The sequence below is a fragment of the Podarcis liolepis genome, assembly GCF_965112155.1.
Source record: "Podarcis liolepis genome assembly, chromosome: 2".
Taxonomy (NCBI): domain Eukaryota; kingdom Metazoa; phylum Chordata; class Lepidosauria; order Squamata; family Lacertidae; genus Podarcis; species Podarcis liolepis.
In genome coordinates this window covers 119,402,599-119,425,592 of record NC_139555.1, presented here as the reverse complement: position 1 = coordinate 119,425,592, position 22,994 = coordinate 119,402,599, and the positions used below count along the sequence as shown (strand labels likewise).

General features: G+C 42.0%; 1 protein-coding gene across 1 annotated transcript; it reads right to left on the bottom strand.

The window, feature by feature from the left end:
* Nucleotides 1–6,535: 6,535 nt before the first annotated feature.
* Nucleotides 6,536–21,041, bottom strand: LOC310700945 (vomeronasal type-2 receptor 26-like; the record flags this gene model as incomplete). Its single annotated transcript, XM_083490902.1, has 7 exons — nucleotides 6,536–6,679; nucleotides 12,791–13,557; nucleotides 14,971–15,097; nucleotides 16,878–17,105; nucleotides 17,596–18,405; nucleotides 18,943–19,234; nucleotides 20,827–21,041. The coding sequence occupies 7 exons, from the start codon at nucleotides 21,039–21,041 to the stop codon at nucleotides 6,536–6,538; spliced, it is 2,583 nt and encodes an 860-aa protein (XP_083347028.1).
* Nucleotides 21,042–22,994: the final 1,953 nt, after the last annotated feature.

The following is a 22,994-nucleotide window of genomic DNA, read 5'->3' as shown; positions in this document are numbered from 1 at the left end:
CCTCGGTGACAGCAGGGGTGAGCCTATAGTCGGATTAGCATCGACAGGCTCCACTTACTGGTGAAGAACCCACTTATTTCGATCCAATGCCTAAGCCAATACCTTTTCAAATGCTGTAACCAATAAAGTTGTGGCCTTTTCCTAGCCCATTAACCTTATATCACGTGTCCTTGTGTCTTCATTTCACTTCACCGGGGTCGGGTCCTCGAACCACAAAGACTCTCCTCCCCGAAGGGGAGGGGAGGGGTTGTGGTCGGGGCTCGAGCTCCGGCTAGCAGGGGGCGTGGCCCCCTGCTGCCCACTCACTTGGCTGGCGCTCACGCCCCCTCGGTGGCCATCCAACCGGGGGCCACGGTGGGGGCGTGTTCAGCAGCATTTTGCTGCAGCGCCAGCCTTCCTCCGGCCTCATTCTTCCTTCCTTCGCCCCTCGCGAGTCACCCACCCTCCACTCCCTTTAGTTAGGGCTCAGGTTTTTCGGCCTTGCTATGGACCTTAGGTTGGTCGCCCTGGTTGGCTGGGGGGCCTGGTAGGAGTTTTTCCATTTGGCACTAGGCTAATTGGTTTTTTCGCCTACCTCGTAGCAATCGTCACAACTTTTGTGGTATTGGTGGGTAGGTTAGGCATTGGAATAATGTGTTGCGCTGTGTGGAAGTGCTAGGTGTGGCCATCGCCTATGCCTTCAATTTTTAGGGGTATTCCGTTAAAGGAATCTGGGGGTCGTGTATTCCGTCCGATGCCTGCTTGGCGGGAGGCCTTGGCACGACCCTCGGTGACAGCAGGGGTGAGCCTATAGTCGGATTAGCATCGACAGGCTCCACTTACTGGTGAAGAACCCACTTATTTCGATCCAATGCCTAAGCCAATACCTTTTCAAATGCTGTAACCAATAAAGTTGTGGCCTTTTCCTAGCCCATTAACCTTATATCACGTGTCCTTGTGTCTTCATTTCACTTCACCGGGGTCGGGTCCTCGAACCACAATCCGAAGCTGTAAGAGGAAGTGGGGAAGAGCATAATTCTTTCCAACCTCCTTCCTCAGTTCCATGTTATTTTCAAGGGATTAAAGGTGATCGCCCTCACTACCTCATAACCGAGTGGACAAGGGTGAGGGGCTTAGAGGATTCACAAAGATTCCAGGGGATTCCTCAAGGACACAATTTGTGGAATGCTTTCCAGGGAGGTACGGCTGGTACCTTCATTGTACACCTTTAGGTGCCAAGCGAAATGTTCCTTTTTAAACAGGCCTTTGGCTGATTGACATCCAAGGCCCTTTTAAATGTCTTCTGGTGGAGGCATTATTGGTTAGTTTGTGTTCTTTTTTATTATGTATTTTGTCTTTTTTACATTGTCTTTTTATGTTGTGAACCACCCTGACATCTATGGCCAATGGGCGCTATAGAAATTTACTTATTATTAATAATAATAATTAATCAAACTGAGGTGTCTGGCTTAGCTCGTTTCAGACTACCTGATATCAAGTTTCAGTCATGTCCTTCCATGTACTAAGTTTTCTCCTAGTCTTGTACTTTTGATTCTCATCAAAACTCATGTGCCAGAAATATTTCCATATGAAAGTTGCAGATTTCCATATGACCTTTTATCTATGTCCTTCATGTACCTAGTATAATGTCCCTTTTCTTCTAATTTAGCTAAGTTCATTTTCTACTGTAGCAATTCAGTTGACAATGTCTTTTTTTATAAGATATTTATTGAAATTTTCAAAATTTTACAAAATAAAAATAAAAAAGAAGAAAGTACAAAATAAAAATAGTTAACAAAGTAGAAAAAGAAAAAAACCCTTCCAACAATACAAATACAAATTCAAAAATAAGAAAAAGAAACAGAAAAAAACAAAAATATGCATAAAATATTTAAGAACATTTAAAAACAAATTCATTATTCTCAAATCCTCAACTGTCATTACCTTCTTTCTTTGACCTCCTCCTCCTCCCTTTCTTTGTATCCTAGTTATTAATTATCCCAGCAAATCCTTTCCATATTTCATAATATTCTGTCATTACATTACCTTAAACTGTTTTAATCTTATCTTTCTATATAAAAAAAATAAACCTTGAAACTTAAACTTAGATCTTGTCCTTACCAACTTCTCATAACCATAATATTCTTTTATAATTCTTTAAACATCTTTACTAAAGCCAAGTAATTTCATTCCAACAGTTGACAATGTCTTAAGCAGCTTAGGAAATTCAGCTATGACTAATATGCCGTCTAACTCAAGATCGAAGAGGAATAATTTTAAGCAACAATGGCAACTCCACAATTGCTATTAGTGAAGAATGGGGAATCAGAAACTTTAAGAGGTCTCATTGTGAATTATCTATCTCCTCCGCATCACAAGTGAGCTAAGGGAACTTTGACGATGATGCTTTTGGACCTTTTTATCACCATACACATGGTTAGCTGGAATTGCAGTGAGAGGAAACTGCTTGCCTATGCAGTGGGGAGGGGGCAGGGTTATTGGGGCATTGTTTTTTGATTATGTATTTTGTGGTTTCATATTTATACTTTGATTTTGTTCTGTGAACCACCCTGACACCTCCCGGTAGAGGGTGGTATATAAATTCAATAAATAATGATAATAATAATATTTGTGGAGTTTACTGCAGCCCTCAGGAAAATACTATCTGGGATCCAGATTATTTTTTAATTCCAACAACAACCTGTGTTTCCACTCAAGATTCAGAGGGGTGGGGACATTCAACTCTACAATTCTACAACTGTACAAAGGCCTCAGTTTATTTATAGCGTCCTGATCTTGCTCTTTGGCTAAACTCCCACTGCAGCTTACAAATATCATTCCTAAAACAGCATATGTCCTCAAGCTTATAATTTAAAAAGACATAGATAATAATAATAATAATAATAATAATAATAATAATAATAATAATAATAATAATTTATTTATACCCCGCCCACCCCAGCCGAAGCCAGGCTCAGAGTGGCTAACAACAATAAAAGTAGGACAGCATTCTAAAATCATTTAATTTAAAATCATTTCTTATCAAATTAATGGCAACCATTGAGCTAGAATTCTGTGAGGATTACCAAAGGAGGGGGTCAGACTGTGCCTTGGCCAAAGGCCTGGTGGAACAGCTCTGTCTTGCAGGCCCTGCGGAAAGATGTCAACTCCCGCAGGGCCCTAGTCTCTTGTGACAGAGCGTTCCACCAGATCGGGGCCACAGCCGAAAAAGCCCTGGCTCTGGTTGAGGCCAGCCCAACCTCCCTGTGGCCCGGGACCTCCAAGATGTTTTTATTTGAAGACCAAAAGGAGCAAAAGGAAAAGAGATTAGAAACTCCCCTCAGCCTCGGCCTCCACAAACAGTGGTCAGGATGATAGGAGCCAGAGCCCAGCAGCGCCTGAAGGGCCACTGTCTCCCTATCCCTAAATAAGACCTATTTCCCTGTGAAAGGGAACCATTGAAGCGGTGGTGGAGAAGCATGATATCCATGATGTGTTTAATTATTTACACTTTAAACTTGGTTACTGGGGGCTGAGGAAAGTTATATGGAAGTTGCTCAGCAAAGCTTCTTGGAGATATGATTCCGCTAATGAGGAAATCTCCAGGCCACAAGTAACTCTGTGCTTCATTTTCTTCCCTCATCAAATTTAAGGAGCACTTTGCTTTCAGCTTCCCACAGACTTGTCATGTGACAAAGACACATGAGAGCAGAAGCAGCAAAGCAGGCTGGGAAGTGCTGGGACTGCACAGTCATTTGGGCCTACTAAAGTTATTCAGGCCTAACTGCTAACTGTTGGGTGACTCTGACATGTGACAAAGTAGCCAGTTTCTCTTTTGTCCTCTCTGTAAGAAATCAGAGTCTGTCTGCTTCAGATGTGAGCAGAGTCAGTATGTAATCTGAGTGTCAAACTGTTAGGAACCATGTTGTTTATGAAGAAGTTTATTTTAACTTAGTAAAGCTTTTATTCTTTAAAACTCTGCATTATTAATTTACGCTGCGCGTCAAGACTTGATGGGACATTAGAAGCAGAGGTAGCAGCAGAAGCCCCAGCAGGGAGGTCATTCTGGCTTGGCCTCCTACACCTCTATTTTGACTTCTCCTTTCTCGCCCACAGCCAGTTAATCAGAACAAGTCAACGCCCTCCAGCACAGTGTGATATGTATAACCTCAGGCTTCCTTGGCTTCTGATGTTTGGGCAATTGCCAGAGCTCTCTCTTGAGCTTAGGGAAGAATAAATCACTATCATTTTTATAATTATAAGGGGAAGAAAGTTCCCAGGATCTCTACATGGTTCAAGGGGCAGGGACAGAGCCGGAAAATTATGTTTACACCAAATCACAGATTTGGTTTCAAACTGCAACATGAGTCACTTGCATTTCGGGGATGAGTTCGGCTTGACCTTTGCTAAGAACAGCCCTGCTGGGTTAGTCCAAACTCCCATCTAGTCCTGCAACACAGTGGCCTATCAGACATTGCTGATTAGCTCACAAGCAGGGCATGAAAGCAATGGGCCTTGCCAGGCACTGGTCGCCAGCAACAGGCATTTGGGGGAAGTAACTATGAATTTCATGATTGAATAATTTGTTTGCTCTCAATCTCCCAACCTTCCGATTCATTGGATGTCTATGAGTGCTGGTGCTATATAAGAGAGGGAGACAAAAAGGATGCATCCTGCCCTTCTCCAGCAGCTCATGGCAAATAAGTGAGAGGTCTGGTCCATGGGGGTGAGTGGGGACTACCCCACCAATCTCAACCTGCCTTCATGCCACCACCACTCACCTGCCTTCTTACTTACAAGTGGTGGTTCTTGTCCATCATTGTCTCTGGCTACAGCTATCGTGGTTTCCCCTCACTCCCACCAAACAGACAGCTGCCACATTCATTTGTTGATGCCAACCTTGAAAACCCTAAATGACATTGGCCCTGTATATCTATTTTTTAAAAAAATAATTTTTATTAACTGTCAAATCACATTAATTCCAAATGACATTAGTTCCAAATTATACAGCCAAATTTTTAAAATTTTGTTGGGTGTACCCATACTTCGAGCTCCGAAAGGGATCCAAACATCACTCTTGCTGCTGCTTTAATTGCACAGTTCTGTCCAGATAGTCTCTTTGTTATTTTCCTCATCTTCTTGTTGTTATCATATATTCCTTTCTTTGTGATCTCTGATAATCTTCACAAGTGGGTTGAAGACAAACATATCCTGTGTGGATTTTACACTCTCCAAGAGCCATATCACATAAAGGACAGACGCCATTTCCACATCTCCGTAAAAAAACATTTCCACAGTCTGTCCGTTGATTTCCACAGGCCTGCCGATCTGCATCTTTGGGGGCCCTGCCAGGTCAAATTCACATTCCGATAACCATACATTCACATTCCAATGACCATGGTCCTCCTCCCCCTCGTCCTCCTGTGGGCAGGCCTGTCTTGACGAATCTCCATTTGTAGCTGCGTCACAAAGCTTTCTTTCCATTCCCGATGTTCCCACCAGTCCTCTCTTTGATCAGTAATTCATTTCCACACAGTTCTTAATCTCCTGCTTGTGATTAGTAATTTGCAATGATTCTTTCTCTCGGGGGGGGGGGAGGGTTGTTGGGTACTCACATAAGACAAAAAAGGAAAGTTTTTTCCTCCCCCCTTCCGTTTTGCTCCGACATACCGATCTTTTAATGATGAGTCTTCACTTGATTTATTGTCCAGCCCGTTTCTCCGCATCTCAGAGATCCCATTAATCAGCAATCTGTACTCCCGATCTTCACTTGAAGTATGTGCATTTGCTTCTATTCCAATTATATATTTCAAGCTGATGCAAACCAGTGCACGATCAGAGACAGCGTCCGGGAGAGCCGACTCCACCCGAGGGCTTCGTGCATAGTGCCCTCACCCCCTCCTTTTGAATCCGGGGGTGAATTATGGACACAGCAGGCAAGGCAGTACCCCCCCATTCCCTTGGGGGGCAAGGGAGGCTGCATACTCCCATATTACCCTCTTAATTACCTCGTGTGGGTTGGAGAGATGCTATTGTCGGTCATCTTCCATTGTGCCCCTGGTGGCCCCGGCCCTGTATATCTAAAGGAGCGTCTCCACACCCATCGTCCAGACCAGATACTGAGGTCCAGCTCCAAGGGCCTTCTGGAGGTTCCCTCAAGCATTAATACACTCAAGTGAGATTCCATTTTTCAGTTGCTGTTTTTAATACTAGAAGAAGAATTGCAAGTTACACTAAGTTATTATTTAGGCTTCGGTTATGTACTCAGGAAGAAAGGAAGGTGGGTCATGTCAATTTACAAACTGGATATGGTAGATAAGGGTAATTATGTATGAAGAGGGAGGCTGTACTCCATGTAACTCTACAGGTAGGGTTATCCCTAAAAGTTGTATCTCCAGAAACTCTCCAGGCATGTGATTCAATGATTCCCTTTCATCATTCAAGATGAATGAAAAATGAAGAGCAAACTTTATCTAAGGAGATACATTCATTACCAAGGCAACTCTGTGTGTTTCATTACTACTGTGGTAGAAAACAGTTATAAATGTGTTAAGAATCAGACAACAACTTTAGTTTTTGTGGCCAGATGTTCCTTTGTGTTCAGATCAGGCCTCAGCACAATAATGTAGCATTTGGGAATGAAGATGCAGCCCAGAAGCCCAGCACTGGAAGCCAAGATAGAGAAGATCTGCACAGCTACCATGTATTTCCCCTAACTGGAATTGCAGTGAGAGGAAACTGCTTGCCTATGCAGTGGGGGGGGGTTATTGGGGCATTGTTTTTTTATTATGTATTTTGTGGTTTCATAGTTATACTTTGATTTTGTTCTGGGAACCACCCTGAGACCTCCTGGCATAGGGTGGTATATAAATTGAGTAAATAATGATAATAATAATATTTGTATAGTTTACTGCAGCCCTCAGGAAAATACTATCTGGGATCCAGATTATTTTTTAATTCCAACAACAACCTGTGGTTCCACTCAAGATTCAGAGGGGTGGGGACATTCAACTCTACAATTCTACAACTGTACAAAGGCCTCAGTTTATTTGTAGCATCTTTATTTTTCTCGTTGGCAAATCTCCCACTGTAGCTTACAAATATCATTCCTAAAACAGTCTATGTCCTCAAGCTTATAATTTTAAAAGACATGGATAATAATAATAATAATAATAATAATAATAATAAATTATTTTTATTTATATCCCACCATCACAAGCAGGGCATGAAAGCAATGGGCCTTGCCAGGCACTGGTCACCAGCCACTGGCATTGGAGGGAAGTGTTAGAGGACATTCGGCACAGAAACATGTGTGTATACCTTTAAGAAGTTTCTGGGATTAATTGGCTGCAGGTGACCGTTGCTATAAAGGAAAAAAGCTGAGTTTTGTTGCTTGCCTGCAGGAATAACATCCACCAGAGTTTGTGTTTATTTGCTTAGTAATAAAGCTTTCGTTTTTGTTTGGGTTTTACACCTATGTCTCCTGGAGTCCATCTGTCCTCTGCCACCGGCTGGAAATTCCCCTCCAACAGGTTATGGGCCCAGTCCCCAGTCCTGAGTGGGCAGAGACAGAGCGTGAAAAGAACCCAGAGACTGGAAGCAACTCAGCGTTTCTCAAGCAGCTGGCTGTGTGAAGGCATCGGCAGGGAGTGTCTGTTTGTGACCAGGAGCCGAACTTTTTTCTTCAAGCCACGTGTGAGTAAGAACTGAGTGGAAAGCTGAAAGCTGGGTGGTGCCATGGCTGGACTTGGAGCTGGAGCTCAAGGGGGAGCTTCCTATTTTCCAGTAGAGAAACTGGGAGAGTCCAATTATATGTCATGGAGTTTACAGATGCAGGCGTTTTTAAAGAAAGAACAATGTTGGACTGTTATTGTTAACCCTCCTGTAAAAGAGGAGGATGAAGAAGTAGATGAAGCAGACCAAAGGCTGGAGGACAAAGCCTATGCCAATTTAATTTTGAGTTTAGAGAAGTCTCAGTTATCTCATGTGCGAGACCTTGAAACAGCAAGTGAGATTTGGCAAGCACTGAGAGCGATGCATATTAGAGACACTGCTGGCAGCAAAATTACTCTAACGAGAGCTCTGTACCGAGCCAGACTAAGTGAGGGTGAATGTGTTTCAACACACCTTCAAAGAATGCGTGATTTGTTTTCACAGTTAAATGAACTTGGGGAACATTTTCCTGAACAGAGAAAAGTTTATATTGTGCTGTCTTCACTTCCTGAGTCATGGGACAATTTAGTGATGACTCTGGAAGCAATCCCAGAAAGCCAATTAACAATGCATTTCTTAACTGGCCGTTTGCTTGATGAGGAGGAAAGACGCCATGAGAGGAAGGCCACAACCCCTCACCGTAACTCCAGAAATGGGAGGCAGTCCAGTAAAAGATATGCAACTGATGAGGAGCGGCATCCTAAAGAGGTTATAGACCACAGAGAGGAAGCAGCGTTCACAGTTAGAAGATGCTATCGTTGTGGGTCAACTAAGCATTTAGTACGACAGTGCACTGTGTCTGTGGGAGAAAATACAAGACAAGGGCGGCCTGCGTTTGCTGGGAAGCGAGGAGACAGGAAGAATCGAATCCAGTATGTTTCTGCAGCAGTTCGAGGCACCAGTCACGACGTTGGACAAGACTGGTTTTTAGACTCAGCAGCGACAAACATTTTTGTCAAGTCTGCACAAACCCTTGTAGAAAAGCAGCCTTGTAAATCTGTAAATGTAGTACTAGCTGATGGAACAGTGCATGAGTCAGCTGGAAAGGGTAGTGTGAATATCAACTGTTTAAGTACCAAGTTTACCAATGTTTTATGTGTACCAAGTTTAGAAAATAATTTGCTTTCAGTTACAAGTCTTGTTAAGCAGGGATTTAAAGTAACCTTTTCTGGTTCAGGCTGTAGAATAGAGAAAGCTGGAAAAGTGGTTACAGCGTCGCTACAAAATGGTTTGTTTGTTTTGAAAGACCAGCTAGTAAGTGAGTCTGGGGCATGTGTTAAAGCCTATAATAGAGCCTTGCATGATGAGTGTCAGCATCTGTGGCATCGTCGTTTGGGGCATGCCAATTTCCGCAGTATTGCGAAAATGCCAGAATTAAGCAAGGGAATTAAAATGAAAAAATGTTCAGTTTTTCTAGACTGCAATACCTGCAAGGAGTCTAAAAGTAAGCGAGGGTCTTATCCTGAAAGTACTAGAATAAGCAAGAGGCCATTTGCTTTAGTACATTCAGACCTTTGTGGGCCATTTGCAGAGTCTGAAGGAGGAGCAAAGTTTTTTTTTATTCTTGTGGATGATTATAGCCGGTATACTTGGGTATATCTGTTGAAACATAAAAGTGAAACTGGTCAACTGATTAAGAATTGGGTCAACTATATAGAAAGGCAGTTTCCTTACAAAGTTACCCAGTTGCAAAGTGACCGTGGAGGCGAGTTCATGTGTGAAGCCCTCCAAGTTTGGTTGAAAAAGCGTGGTATTAGTCACCGTAAATCGTGTCCTTTTTCGCCTGAAGAAAATTCAGTTGCAGAACGCAAGATAAGATCTTTACAAACAATGCTAGATTCAATGCTATGTGATTCTGGCCTATCCAGGAAGTATTGGGGGGAAGGAATTCTGTGTGCTAACTACATACAGAACAGATTGTTTCATTCTACCATTAACAACACCCCTCATTTTTTGCTTTATGGAAAAAAACCCTTTTTGGACCATGTTAAAACTTTTGGTTGCTGGGCTTGGGTTCACATCCCAAAAGGACAGAGAAGGAAAGGAGAGCCCAAGGCAAAGAAACTTAGGTTTGTTGGCTATCAAACTTGGTCAAAGGGGTATCGTTTTGCACTAGGGCGTGGCAGAGTTGTAATATCAAGACATGCAGAGTTTTGTGAGCAAGATGGTTGGGTTCGTTTACATGGAAATTCAGAAGTTGTGTTATCTTCTGATAATACAGCCAAATTTGTGAAATCTGAGGAAGAAAAGCCACAAATTAAAGAAGGTTCTGAAAGTGACAGTGATGAGGATTCAGGGGATGAGGATCCCAGTACACAATCTCCTAAAGCTGAACCAATTTCTCCTGAGCAGGATGAATCAGAAGGGGAAGATAGTTCAGAGGGGGAGAGTGTTCAAGTTAGAAGGTCACAAAGAAGCAATAAGGGGGTACCTCCAGAAAGGTTTACTATACAAGAAGTTAAAACTGTTGATGTGAAAAAGGAACCACGTGATTATGAGGAAGTTTTAAAGTTACCACACCAGGAAATAGTAAGGTGGAAAAATGCAATGAAAGCAGAAATGAAATCTTTAGCAGAACACAATGTCTTTACCATTCAGCCATTGCCAGAAGGAAAAAAGGCAGTGGGCTGTAGATGGGTGTATAAAATAAAACACTTGGCAGATGGTGATGTTAAGTACAAAGCCAGACTGGTAGCACAAGGCTTTACTCAAAGAAAAGGTGAAAGCTTTGATGAAACCTTTTCTCCTACTGCAAGGAGTGAAAGTGTACGTTTATTGCTAGCTCTTGCAGCACAACGTGGGTTTAAGGTAAACCATTTTGATATTGAAACAGCTTATCTTAACGCAAATCTGCAAGAAGAGATTTTTATGAATCAAGCGCCAGGTTTTGAGGCAGAACAGAATTCTGTATATAGGCTGAACAAAGCAATTTATGGGCTCAAACAGTCAGCTAGAAATTGGAGCGAGTGTCTTGATAATGCTTTAAAAAATCTTGGTTTTAAAAGAAGCTTAGCTGATAACTGCTTGTACACTAAAGGAAAGGGTGATAAACAAGAATTGTGTTTGTGTTATGTTGATGATTTGCTTTACTCTACAAAAGGTGACAAGCAAGTGGAAAAATTTGCAGAACAACTAAGAAAGGTATTTAAAGTAAGAGATTTGGGGCCAGTAAAAAATTATCTCGGTTTAGAAATTCAAAGAACAAACGATGGAAGTTTTTTGTTGAGTCAAAAAGACAAAATAATAGAGCTACTTGAAAGAAACAATATGCAAAACTGCAAGGGAGTAAAAACCCCAATGGAAATAGGTTTTTTCAAAAATGAAGGAGAATGCACAGAACCTGTAAATCCTGAAATGTACCATTCAATAATTGGAAGTTTATTATACATCTCATTGTGGAGCAGACCAGATTTGAGTTATGCAGTTGGAATACTAAGCAGACTAGTAAGCTGTCCTACAGAAAATGCCTGGAAAGGTTTAAAACGCATTTTCCGGTATCTAAAGCAAACACTTGATTATTGTTTAAGATTACCATCTTCAGGTTCCACAAAATTGCAGTGTTACGTTGACAGCGATTGGGCCAACCTGCCTGATAAAAAATCAATTTCTGGAATGGTTTTTCAATTTGGAGATTCTTTAATAGGTTGGAAATCCAAAAAACAAAGTATAGTGGCCACATCATCAACTGAGGCCGAATACTGTGCGTTGTCGGAATTATGTAATGAAGTTAAATTTTATGTACAGATCCTCAAGGATATAAACGTACAGTGTAATTATCCTATTCAAGTTATGGAAGATAATCAAGCCGTGATAACCTTGTCTGGATCTGACCAGTTTAGAAACAAATCAAAGCATTTGGAAATTAAATATCAAAATGTAGCTGAAAACGTAAAACAGAACCAGATAATGCTGAAGTATTGTGAAAGTGCACAAAATGTGGCGGATGTATTCACAAAAGCGTTAACCTTTGAAAAACATACACGACTGGTAGCAAAGTTGGGAGTTGCTGTGTGTGATATGTAAATATGTTCTGTTCTGTTCTGTTTAAAATACTATTTGTTTCTGTTTGAACGAGAGGGGGTGTTAGAGGACATTCGGCACAGAAACATGTGTGTATACCTTTAAGAAGTTTCTGGGATTAATTGGCTGCAGGTGACCGTTGCTATAAAGGAAAAAAGCTGAGTTTTGTTGCTTGCCTGCAGGAATAACATCCACCAGAGTTTGTGTTTATTTGCTTAGTAATAAAGCTTTCGTTTTTGTTTGGGTTTTACACCTATGTCTCCTGGAGTCCATCTGTCCTCTGCCACCGGCTGGAAATTCCCCTCCAACAGGAAGTAACTATGTACTGCATGAATAAATGTTGTGTTTGCTCTCAATCTCCCAACCTTCCGATTTATTGGATGTCTATGAGTGCTGGTGCTATACAAGAGAGGGAGACAAAAAGGATGCATCCTGCCCTTCTTCGGCAGCTCAGTGCAAATAAATGAGAGGTCTACTCCATGGGGGTGAATGGGGACTACCCCACCAATCTCAACAGGCCTTCATGCCACCACCACTCACCTGCCTTCTTACTTACAAGTGGTGGTTCTTGTCCATCACTGACTCTGGCTCCAGCTATCGTGGTGCCCCCTCACTCCCACCAAACAGACAGCTGTCACATTTATTTGTTAATGCTGACCTTGAAAACCCTAAATGACATTGGTCCTGTATATCTAAAGGAGTGTCTCCACACGCATCGTCCAGACCAGATACTGAGGTCCAGCTCCAAGGGCTTTCTGGAGGTTCCCTCAAGCATTAATACACTCCATTGAGATTCCATTTTTCAGTTGCTGTTTTTAATCCTAGTGTAGCCTTTTCAGGCTTTGCCTTCGGGTGGGAAGAGCATTGCGACCGGGACAGGGAAGTGGGAGTCAAGCAGACACTCAGGGGTTGATCCAGAGAAAGAGCTTTATTACTACCATCCGGGCTTGGTAGAAGGAGCAAGTGTGATAAAAGCCACCGTGAAGCAGATGGCAGCCAGGAAGCCCATGTAACCGAGGGCAGCATAAAACATGGCAACAGACCCTTCATTGCATTGCAGGGTGATCTGCACAGCTACCATGTATTTCCCCTTTGTGCTCAGGTAGGTGGGCACAAAGGAGACCCAAACACTGCAGAAGACCAGCATGCTGAAGGTGATCAGCTTGGCTTCATTGAAGGCCCCAGGCAGCTTCCTGGCCAGGAAAGCCACCGTGAAGCAGATGGCGGCCAGGAAGCCCATGTAACCCAGGGCAGCATAAAACATGGCAACAGACCCTTCATTGCATTGCAGGGTGATTTCTCCAGCCTGGGAATGCTTGTCAGAGTCTGGGAATGGGGGAGAGATACACAGCCAAATGATGCAAATGACCATTTGGACACTGGAGCAGGAAAGGACAATGGAGTTGGCCAGACTTTTCCCTAACCATCTCCTCACCTTGTTCCCTGGCTTTGTGGCCAGGAAGGCAAGCACCACCATGATGGTTTTGGACAGCAAAGAAGATACAGCAACTGAGAAGATGGTGCTGAAGGCCGTTTGTCGAAGGAGGCAGGTGACTTTCCTGGGACGGCCAATGAAGAGGAAGGAGGACAAGAAGGACAGCAGGAGGGAGACAAGGAGGATGTAGGAGAGGTCCCTGTTGTTGGCTTTGACTATGGGAGTTTCCCTGTGTTTAATGAAGATCCCTACAATAAAGCCTGTGGTTAAGGACAGGAAGAGAGCCAAAGAAGTCAGGATAATCCCCAAATATTGTTTATATGATAGGAAGGTGATAATCCTCGGAATGCAGTGATCTCGGTCCTTGTTTGGATATTGTTCTTCTGGACATTTGGTGCAACGCTCTGCATCTGAGGAGGAGAAAAGGAATGGCTTTGGCTTTGCTTACAGACATATTCTATTACATGTCGAGAAATGCACTCACATGGGAGATACCAGAAAATGAGAATGTATTGTAAGAAAGGGGAGCCATTTGGTGCATTTCCTTATGCGATAGTTTTCGGGCAGTAACACTACTTCATTTACATTTTTCATTTCGCTTTTAATTTGTATACTGCCTTTTTATATTGCTATGCAGAAGGAGTGTTACAAGTTGAAGAAAGAACAAAATAGACAGCAAAGATCACAGACGTGATACACACACAAAAAGTTATAATAAAAGCATAACTTAAAATAAAGTAAACAGCATATCAAATAAAGCAAAATTCAATAATATTCAATAATTATATTCAGGAATAGTAAACAGTAAAATTTAATATCAGCAAATGATTAACAGCTTATACTTATTATGTACAGTGGTATCTCGGGTTACATACGCTTCAGGTTACATATGCTTTAGGTTACAAACTCCGCTATCCCAGAAATAGTGCTTCAGGCTAAGAACTTTGCTTCAGGATGAGAACAGAAATCGTGCTCCGGCGGCTCGGCAGCAGCAGGAGGCCCCATTAGCTAAAGTGGTGCTTCAGCTTAAGAACAGTTCCAGGTTAAGTACGGACCTACGGAATGAATTACGTACTTAAGCCAAGGTACCACTGTATTAGCAAATTGAATACTATTCAATAATAATACTAAGGAATAGTAAATAGTAAAATTTAATATCAGCAAAGAATAAACAGCTAACACTTATCATGTACAATAAAGAATTGCTAATTTATAATCAATAAAAAACAGCAAGTCACAATGAATAAAAGACCACAAAATATGCAAACCATGTAAAAGGGTCAAACTGAGAAACAAGGACACACAACTTATGATTTATTTATTTTTAATATCCTTGAACTCCTCTCTTCCAAGCTGCTACAGCTGTTCTCAAATTCCTTCTCTAGGATATCCAATAACTTCCTGCTGAAATCCCATAATTTTTAATTCCTCTACAATGGAATGGAATGGAATGATCACCTAATTTTTTTGATTATTGTGCATCATGCTTTCTCTCTTTTAAATAATTATTTGCTATTTTCACTATTTCTCGTTTATTTTGAAGACATTTTTAATTTCCTTTTGTGAGGGTGGTTCTGGTTCTGTGATCCTAGAAGGCATGGTATAAAATAGCCAAAGCTGTGCCATATGGGCAGGGCAGGCTGAACCCAATTTGCATCCCAGAGATTGCTTTCTGCAAGTCATTTCTTTCAAATTAAAAATGAAGAAATCAAGAAAGGATCTGCATCCAAATATGTCTTTAGAATCTTCACAGAAAGTGTCCGAATAATATGTTGCCCTAATCATATTTTCCAACAAAATCCATCTCCTGTGGCATCACCCACCTTCTTGTGTAGATATGGTCCCTTGCGCACATGGAACACAAGCGTAGCAGCAAACCGGCTTATCTTCTTGAACCACCTTGGCATATCCTGGGCGACACCTTTTGGTACACCTGGCGTGAGGAACAGTCTAGCCATAAAGAAAAGATGACACATTAAAGGGGAAGTGTCAGCAATATTTGTGCATATGGAACTCACTCAGAGAGTCTGGAAAGAACCCAGCAGGACTCCAGTCCCACAAGAAAGCACCCTTGATGTCAGGGGTGCCAACTTGAATAAAATATTGTGGGGGCCCAGGTAAGCCGCACAACACATAATCAATGCCCATCAACTTTATGGGGCCGCAGCCCCCTCAAATATTTTATTGCAGGGGCCAAAGCCCCCACAGCTCCTAGGCGTTGGCTCCTATGCTTGATGTAGAACGGAAGCCTTCCTGCTGTGTTTCACATGGGATGGGAGGGTTTTCCACAGGGCGTGCGCCAACACTGAGTAGGCCCTTTGCCTGGTTCCCTGTAACCTTACTTCTTGCAAGGAGGGAACCACCAGCAGGTCCTCGGAGCTCAACCTCAGTCTCTTTGCACTTTGAATTGTGCTCAGAAATGTTTTGAAAAGAGTATTAATACATAGGTCTTTGAACAACTGGACTGAGGCACAGTCTAATAAAAAAAGAAGTTACATTCAGGGGAAGTATTTGTGTGCCAGGAGAATTTGTGTCTATGGAGTTGATTCATAGAGTTTGGAAACAACCCAATAAGTTCTCTCGGCACAGGGCAAAAGATGCAGAAAGAAAAGAAAAGAAAAATTCCATCCCAGAACAGCAGCAATAAAACACTCTGATGAAGAGCAGTATTTAAACATAGAGTATGATCACATCTTATGCAGGGGTTACATTCCGGGGATGGAGTAGTATATGTAAAAATGTATATACAGTCGTACCTTGGTTCCTGAATGGCTTGGCTCCCAAACAAATCAGCTCCCGAACGCTGCAAACCCGGAAGCAAGTGAAATTTATTCAGAAGCCAAACATTCGACATGGCTTTCAATTGAGTGCAAGAAGCTCCCGCACCCAATCGGAAGCCGTACCTTGGTTTTCAAACAGTTTGGGGAGTTGAAGAGACTTCTGGAATGGGTTAAGTTCAAGAACCAAAATTCCACTGCACTCGAATGAGCCCCTTGGAACGGCTCCTGCACAACCACCCTGACCTTCCGGAACTGGCATGCCAAGCAGGCCTTACTCCCAAGCTCTCTGTTTTGCTCACTGGGCTCCAGGATGCTCTTGCGTGGGCTCTGCGATGTTCTCATGAGATCTCGCAGGGCCGGGCTAGATTAACCATTAAGCAAAATAAGTACGTGCTTAGGGCATCCAGGGAAGTCGGGCACCACAGGAATTTTTCTGTTGCTGGATTTACCATGGACCATATTGTGCAGCTCAATCAGGTTCCACAAAAAAGGCTCCCACAATAAATGAAAAAATTACATACATACAAACATACATGGTTCCAGTAGTAGATAGGTAGCCGTGTTGGTCTGCCATAGTCAAAATAAAAAAATTCCTTCCAGTAGCACCTTAAAGACCAACTAAGTTAGTTCTTGGTATGAGCTTTCGTGTGCATGCACACTTCTTCAGATAGAAGAAGTATCTGAAGAAGTGTGCATGCACACGAAAGCTCATACCAAGAACTAACTTAGTTGGTCTTTAAGGTGCTACTGGAAGGAATTTTTTTATACAAACATACATGCGTGTGTGTATCTGCACATGAAGAGCATTATACACATTTAATAATTTGCTTAATTAATTATAATGAAAGCTTCAGCCAAACTTCCAAAAGATTATACTTGAATTCCTCTTGGAAATATTCAACAGATTACTAGATCTTCATGTGTATCATGTGGAATAAAGGGGCTCTTACCTGGTTGAACCACTTGGGCCACACAATAGCTTCTGGGTTAATGGTGAGCTTGAAGTCAGTAGATGCCTCTCTCTCTATCCTCCCAATTTTCACTCTAACACAAGACTCATTTGGAAGCACCACCCAATTCTCAATATCAAACATGATTGGCAGCTCCCCATTCTCACTCAAATACAGTCCACCCATGGAAGTGTTCAACAACCGGGTTTCTCTTAAGAAAGGGTGAAGCTGGAATGACAGGGAAAACACCAGCATTTCAAAGCATTTTGGACATCTCATCCCTTCTCCTTTGAGCTCCAAAGTCCTGGCATACCTGGCCTCATTGGAATCTACAGAGGACTTAACACCCGAACTTAGAAAGCATTTTAGATGCCTCATCCCTGCTTCCTTGGAACTCAAAACTCCTGTTGTGCCACAACTTCTCCTACTGGCAAGACTAAACAGACACCCTCCAGGTGGAGGGACGTCTCCTTTTAACTTGTTTGGTTTTATTATATGGTCTTATGGTTTTTATTGCATTAGACCACCTTGATATTTTATGAAATACACATTATATATATATATATAATTCCAGCTGGAGACTAAAGATAGAATCTAAATCTAAATAAATAAAATAAAAACCTTTTCCTCACTGTTGCATTCATGTCTAAATCAATGAGAATGATTATTGTAGAGTTGGTGGAAAGAACTTTGATTTCTAGAAAGGGAAAGGAAATACCTGCCATGGCTGGAGCCTTTGACATGCCAACTGGTCTCCTCCACCCGCCATCAACATCTGCTTTGATCTGGATGAACAGGCAACATTTAAAGCATGTGCCATGATTTGGACACTGAAGTATGTTCTGTGGCTGTCTTGAGACAGAACAGTCTGCAGCTCCTCTTCAGACGGCACCTCCGGATTCTCCACATCTCTGCATCTTGTCCAACCTCTCACAGTGAGGACGTGATTTGAGTATGAACAACTAAATGCTTTTTGCTGAAACAGATTAAAAAGATAGGACTCTTTTTTACAGCAGTCTCGTTTGCTCCTCATTTTGGTCTTCATTACAAAGGAGAATGAACCATGGATATACTTCAAGTACTTGGGACCGTAAAGCAAATTCATGTCAATGTCCTGAAAAGCTGTTGTGAGCCATACTTTTGGCCCAATTTGTTTCTCGAGTTCTTGCTGTAGTGTCATGATGAAACCCAGTGCCGTCTGAATGTTTACATAGTAAAGGAATACATTGGTTTGTCTCCATAGGCCAATAAATTCACTTTGTGTGAACATCTTAGGTTCATTCTTTTCTGGAATTCTTACTGAAAAGGCAACACAAATTCCATTGCTGGCCATCAGAGATGTCAAAGCACTCAAGAACCTTTCTCCATTCTCATTCTCTGGAGCAAAGAGGCCGATCCACGTCCATCCAAAATGCTGGAACATCTTTATAATCCCCAGATACTGAACTTCTTCATTGGGGACCATGCGGTAGACAAAAGGAACTTTGGTGTTCTCATCAACAACCCCAGATACAAAGCCATAACTGATCTGGAGTGGGGAAGAAAAAGTATACTGTTTCATTTTCAAAGAACAGGATTAGCCTGAACTATTTAATACCTAACAAATATTGTGCTAGCCAGGGCTGATAGTTTTATTTTGAAACTTTGGGAGGCTGCAACCCTAGCAAAGTCTCCGTGTTAATAATAATAATAATAAATTATTATTTATACCCCGCTCATCTGGCGAGGATTGCCCAGCCGCTCTGGGCAGCTTCCAACAGAACACTAAAATGCAATAACCTATTAAACATTAAAAGCTTCCCTAGTAGGGAAGAATCATAGAATTGTAGAGTTGGAAGCGACCCTGAGGTTCATGTTGTCCTCTCCCCTGCAATGCAGATGTCCCATACAGGGATCAAGCCTGCAACCTTGACGTTGGCAGCACCACACTCTAACCAACTGAGCTATCTAGCTTAACATAGCTCAGGATTTTCTCCCTCTTTGATGACTCTTTTTGTTTACAATAAAGTGAATTTATTTTGCTGCTGTACGTCTTTTGTGTCCCTCCATACCCCACCCTTCTTACCTGTGGGATTTTGTACATGCCTGACGTGGTTGAAATCACTTTGGAGATGATGGAATTGGCTCCTTCAAGAACAGCCAAGATATTATTCCATTTTCCACAGCGATAGTTTGGAATATTGCTTTCCCCACCTGCAAGCAGGTCTAGCATGGCATCAGAAGTGATCCTTGCATTGTAATAGTTCTCATAGAGGCTGTAGCCCAGGGTGATGTTGGGTAAGAGCCTGGGATCCCGGTTGATCTCTTGGATGGTGAACAAGAACGACAAGATATGCCCAAAAAACCTACTCGGCATACTGTAAGAAATCAATCAATTAAAACCATTCACCACTTAATGAAAATAAATTGTATTTGATTCCCAATTAATGGTCTGCATTAGGGCTGCCATACAGACATAGAAGGAAGACAGCAGTTGGAAACAGTGTCCAGGTGGTAATCACTGGAATTTCCTTTCAAATAACTCAAAATAACTTTTGCGTCTGGATTTTCATTGTTGCAATAGGGGGACCCTAATCTGTATGTTTGTTTGAAGGGTGAGAAGAGACCTATCCTTCTCACAAGATGAAAATCCATTTGCCACTTAAGAATTAAAATATAAGGATTGCTCAAGAGGAGAAGTACACATCTTCAAAGAAGGAAAATGAAGAAAACGTTCTTTTTTCCGAATGTGTGAGAAATATGGGGACATGGCTGCTAAGGCTCGTATTGGCTGCTTCAAATGAGTTGCATAAAGAGCCAACTGCAATGGAGAGCTAAGTCTGTTTAGAAGCTCTATTTGATTACTATGGCTTATTTTCAATAGGCATGATTAGGATTGGGCTGTTATTTAATGAAGGTCAGTTTCAACCAGTCTTTCTGTGAAACAAGCCATCAGAAGGATGGATTTCCTTCCGTCTCTCCTGCGCAAGTGAATTCAGGTGTCTGGCTCAGCAGTGAGGGGGAAATCTTAGGAATGTGGATTGCTGCTGGGGGGGGGTCAGAGAAAAAGTCCCTGGAGCCAAATTAATTCCCCGGAAGCACTGAACTTGGCTAAGCTTGCAATTGCGTGTCTTATTCTGCATCCAGGGGGCATTCTAGTGTAGTTCCAGGTTGAGATAATGTCCGCTTAAACTAACATTTCATCCAGAAGGATAGCTTCTTTGTCATTCGTATTTCTCCCTGTAGGAACTGTTCAGTCTCATTGCAATGGCAGTCACAGACACTAATATTGCTGATATCTTCTGGGAGGGTATTTCAGACAGGGGAAGGGATGGAATCAAATGCCCTCCCAAATATCAGCACAAAAGACTTTTGTTTTGTTTGTTTAAATACGTGTTGTTTTGGTTTTCAACGGTAACACCATAAACGTAACATGAACAGCAAACACAACACTTGGAGTATATGTTATTGGAAGTCACCTTAAGGTACATACATAATAGGCTCACTGGTTAATCAATCCTCTCCATAGAGATACATGTGTTATAGGGGGTTGCAATAACTGAGCTAGCTTCTTAATGTGATCTGTAAAGAACAAGCACATGCTTAAAAATTCAGCTTCATTTACATGTCCATTAAAAACTCTGCTGCATTGGGTCAAGTGTTCAGAAAGTGCTATTTCCCATACACCTTTATACACTTGTGTTCTTCAAGAAGCAACACAGCAGCACAGCAGGTAAAAATAGACCTGGGAATTGTATGGGAACAAGGAACCCACTAGCTGCTGCAGACTTCAAGTTCCCTTCAGCCCCTGACAGGATGGCCATTGATTAGGGATAATGGGAGCTGTAGTCCTGCAACATCTGGAACACCACAGAGTCCTCACCCTAAAATAGAGACTATTTCCCTTGTAAACAGGAGCCTTTGGGGTGCAGTAGAAAAACATGACATTCTTCTGCATATAATTACTTACTCGTCTTTAAACCTGGTTAATGGGGGCTCCGAAAAGATGTATGGAAGTTGTAGAATAAACCAATTTGGAGATATTATCCCGCCAATGAGGAGGTCGCCAGTCTGGAAATAATTCTGTGCTTTGATTCCTTCCCGGATCGGATTCAAGGGGCATTTTGCCTTCAGGTTTCTGCAGGATTCAAGCAAAATGAGCAGCATCAGCATCTGGGATCTCATTCTGACTGACTGCTACACCTCTCTTGTGAGTGTTCCTTTCTCCCCCATTGCCAGCTACATCAGAAGAAGCCAAAAAAACTCTTATTTATCCAATATGGGTAGTGCTCAGCTATACCTTCAGAGCCATTAAACCTCACACAGATGTATCCCACCCCCCTTACTCTCAATCATGACTCAGTCTGTCTCTGACACAGGTGATCTTATTTTCCCTCAGGAACAAGGCAGAATAAATCACTATGATGTTGATAATTATAAGGGGAAGGAAGTTCATCTTTGCAACAACCTGAAGTCTCTGTGTGGCTTGAGGGGCAGGTGCAGAGTTGGAGATAAACATGTTTTGGAGGAAACAAAGTTGCTGCTCCAAAGTTTGACATGGGTCACGTGGTGAGTGAGAGTTTGGCCTGAACTTTCCTGCTGACAAGAGCATTAGAAGAGTCCTGCTGCTGGTTCAGATCAAAGCTTAATCCAGTCCAGTATCCTGTTGCCCCCAGTGGCCAATCAGACATTTCTGGGATCCATCCAAGCTGATGGCAGTAGAGTTGATCCCAGCAACTGACATTCCGAGATATGCAGCTTCTGATTCTGGAAGTCATGTGTCTTTTAAAAGTGTTTAAGTTAGCAGCTGAAACAAAATAAAAATATTCCTTCCAGTAGCACCTTAGAGACCAACTAAGTTTGTTATTGGTATGAGCTTTTGTGTGCATGCACACTTCTTCACTCTTTCCTGTGTCAGTGAATTTCTCCATTGGGCTACAGTATCCAAAAAATTGCTTCCTATTTTCTAGCTAGATTCTCCAAGTGGATTCTTCTGTGAATGCCTCTTTGAGTAATAATTTTCCAGGAAAAGCCTCTAGTTTTTCGCTTTCTCCATGATTTTATGCATCTCTATTAAGTCCCACTTTTACAGTCTTTGTTCCTTAACCAGGGTCTACCAACATTTTTAGGCCCCTAAAAACAACTGGATATGTTATAGACCTGTGGGTGCCACACATTCTGGTCACTCCCCCCATACCCGCAAGACAACCACAATCCCAGAGACAGAAAGACAGAAAATGTTGCAGACTCTTAGATAAACCAAGAGAATTAATGTGAGCCTTGATAAACACATAAAGCTGTAAGAGAAAGTGGGAAACAGCATCATTCTTTCCAACTTCCTTCTTCAGTTCCATGTTATTTTCAAGGGATTAAAAGGTGATCGCCCTCACTACCTCATAACCGAGTAGACAATGGGGAGGGGCTTAGAGGATTTACAAAGAATCCAGGGGATTCCTCAAGGACACAATTTGTGGAATGCTTTCCAGGGAGGTTCGGCTGCTACCTTCATTGTACACCTTTAGGTGCCGAGCGAAAGGTTCCTTTTTAACCAGGCCTTTGGCTGATTGACACCTAATGCCCTTTGAAATGTCTTCTGAGTGGAGGATTATTGGTTAGTTTTTGTTCTTATCTTTATTATGTCTTTTGTCTTTTTTACATTGTATTTTTATATTGTGAACCACCCTGACATCTATGGCCGATGGGCATTATAGAAATTTAATAAATAATAAGAATTAATCAAACTGGCTTCAGGAATCTCCTTCCCGCTATCATAGGACTCAGCTATGTTCGTAAAGATAAAGTGCTTTATATGCATTATAACACTGTGACACCAGATGGCGCTGTGGAGTCCCATCATTCACCAGCAGGATTTCCCTGTATGAAGTTTACAACACATTTAACTGAATTGCTTTTTGATGTGTCTAGATTCAGCCATACGGATTTTATACTGGTGAGGGGTTTGCCAGCTATTAACACCATACAGGAAGACCCCAGAAATAGGTAATAAAATGCTATTTTATTTCAAGAATCAGAGTTCCTAATACAGTGGGAGAGGGGGAGTCGGAAAGTAAGAGAAAGAGAGATCGAAACATGCAAAGCAGGAAAAACGTTCCCAGAGAGATGTATTTTGTCCAGATT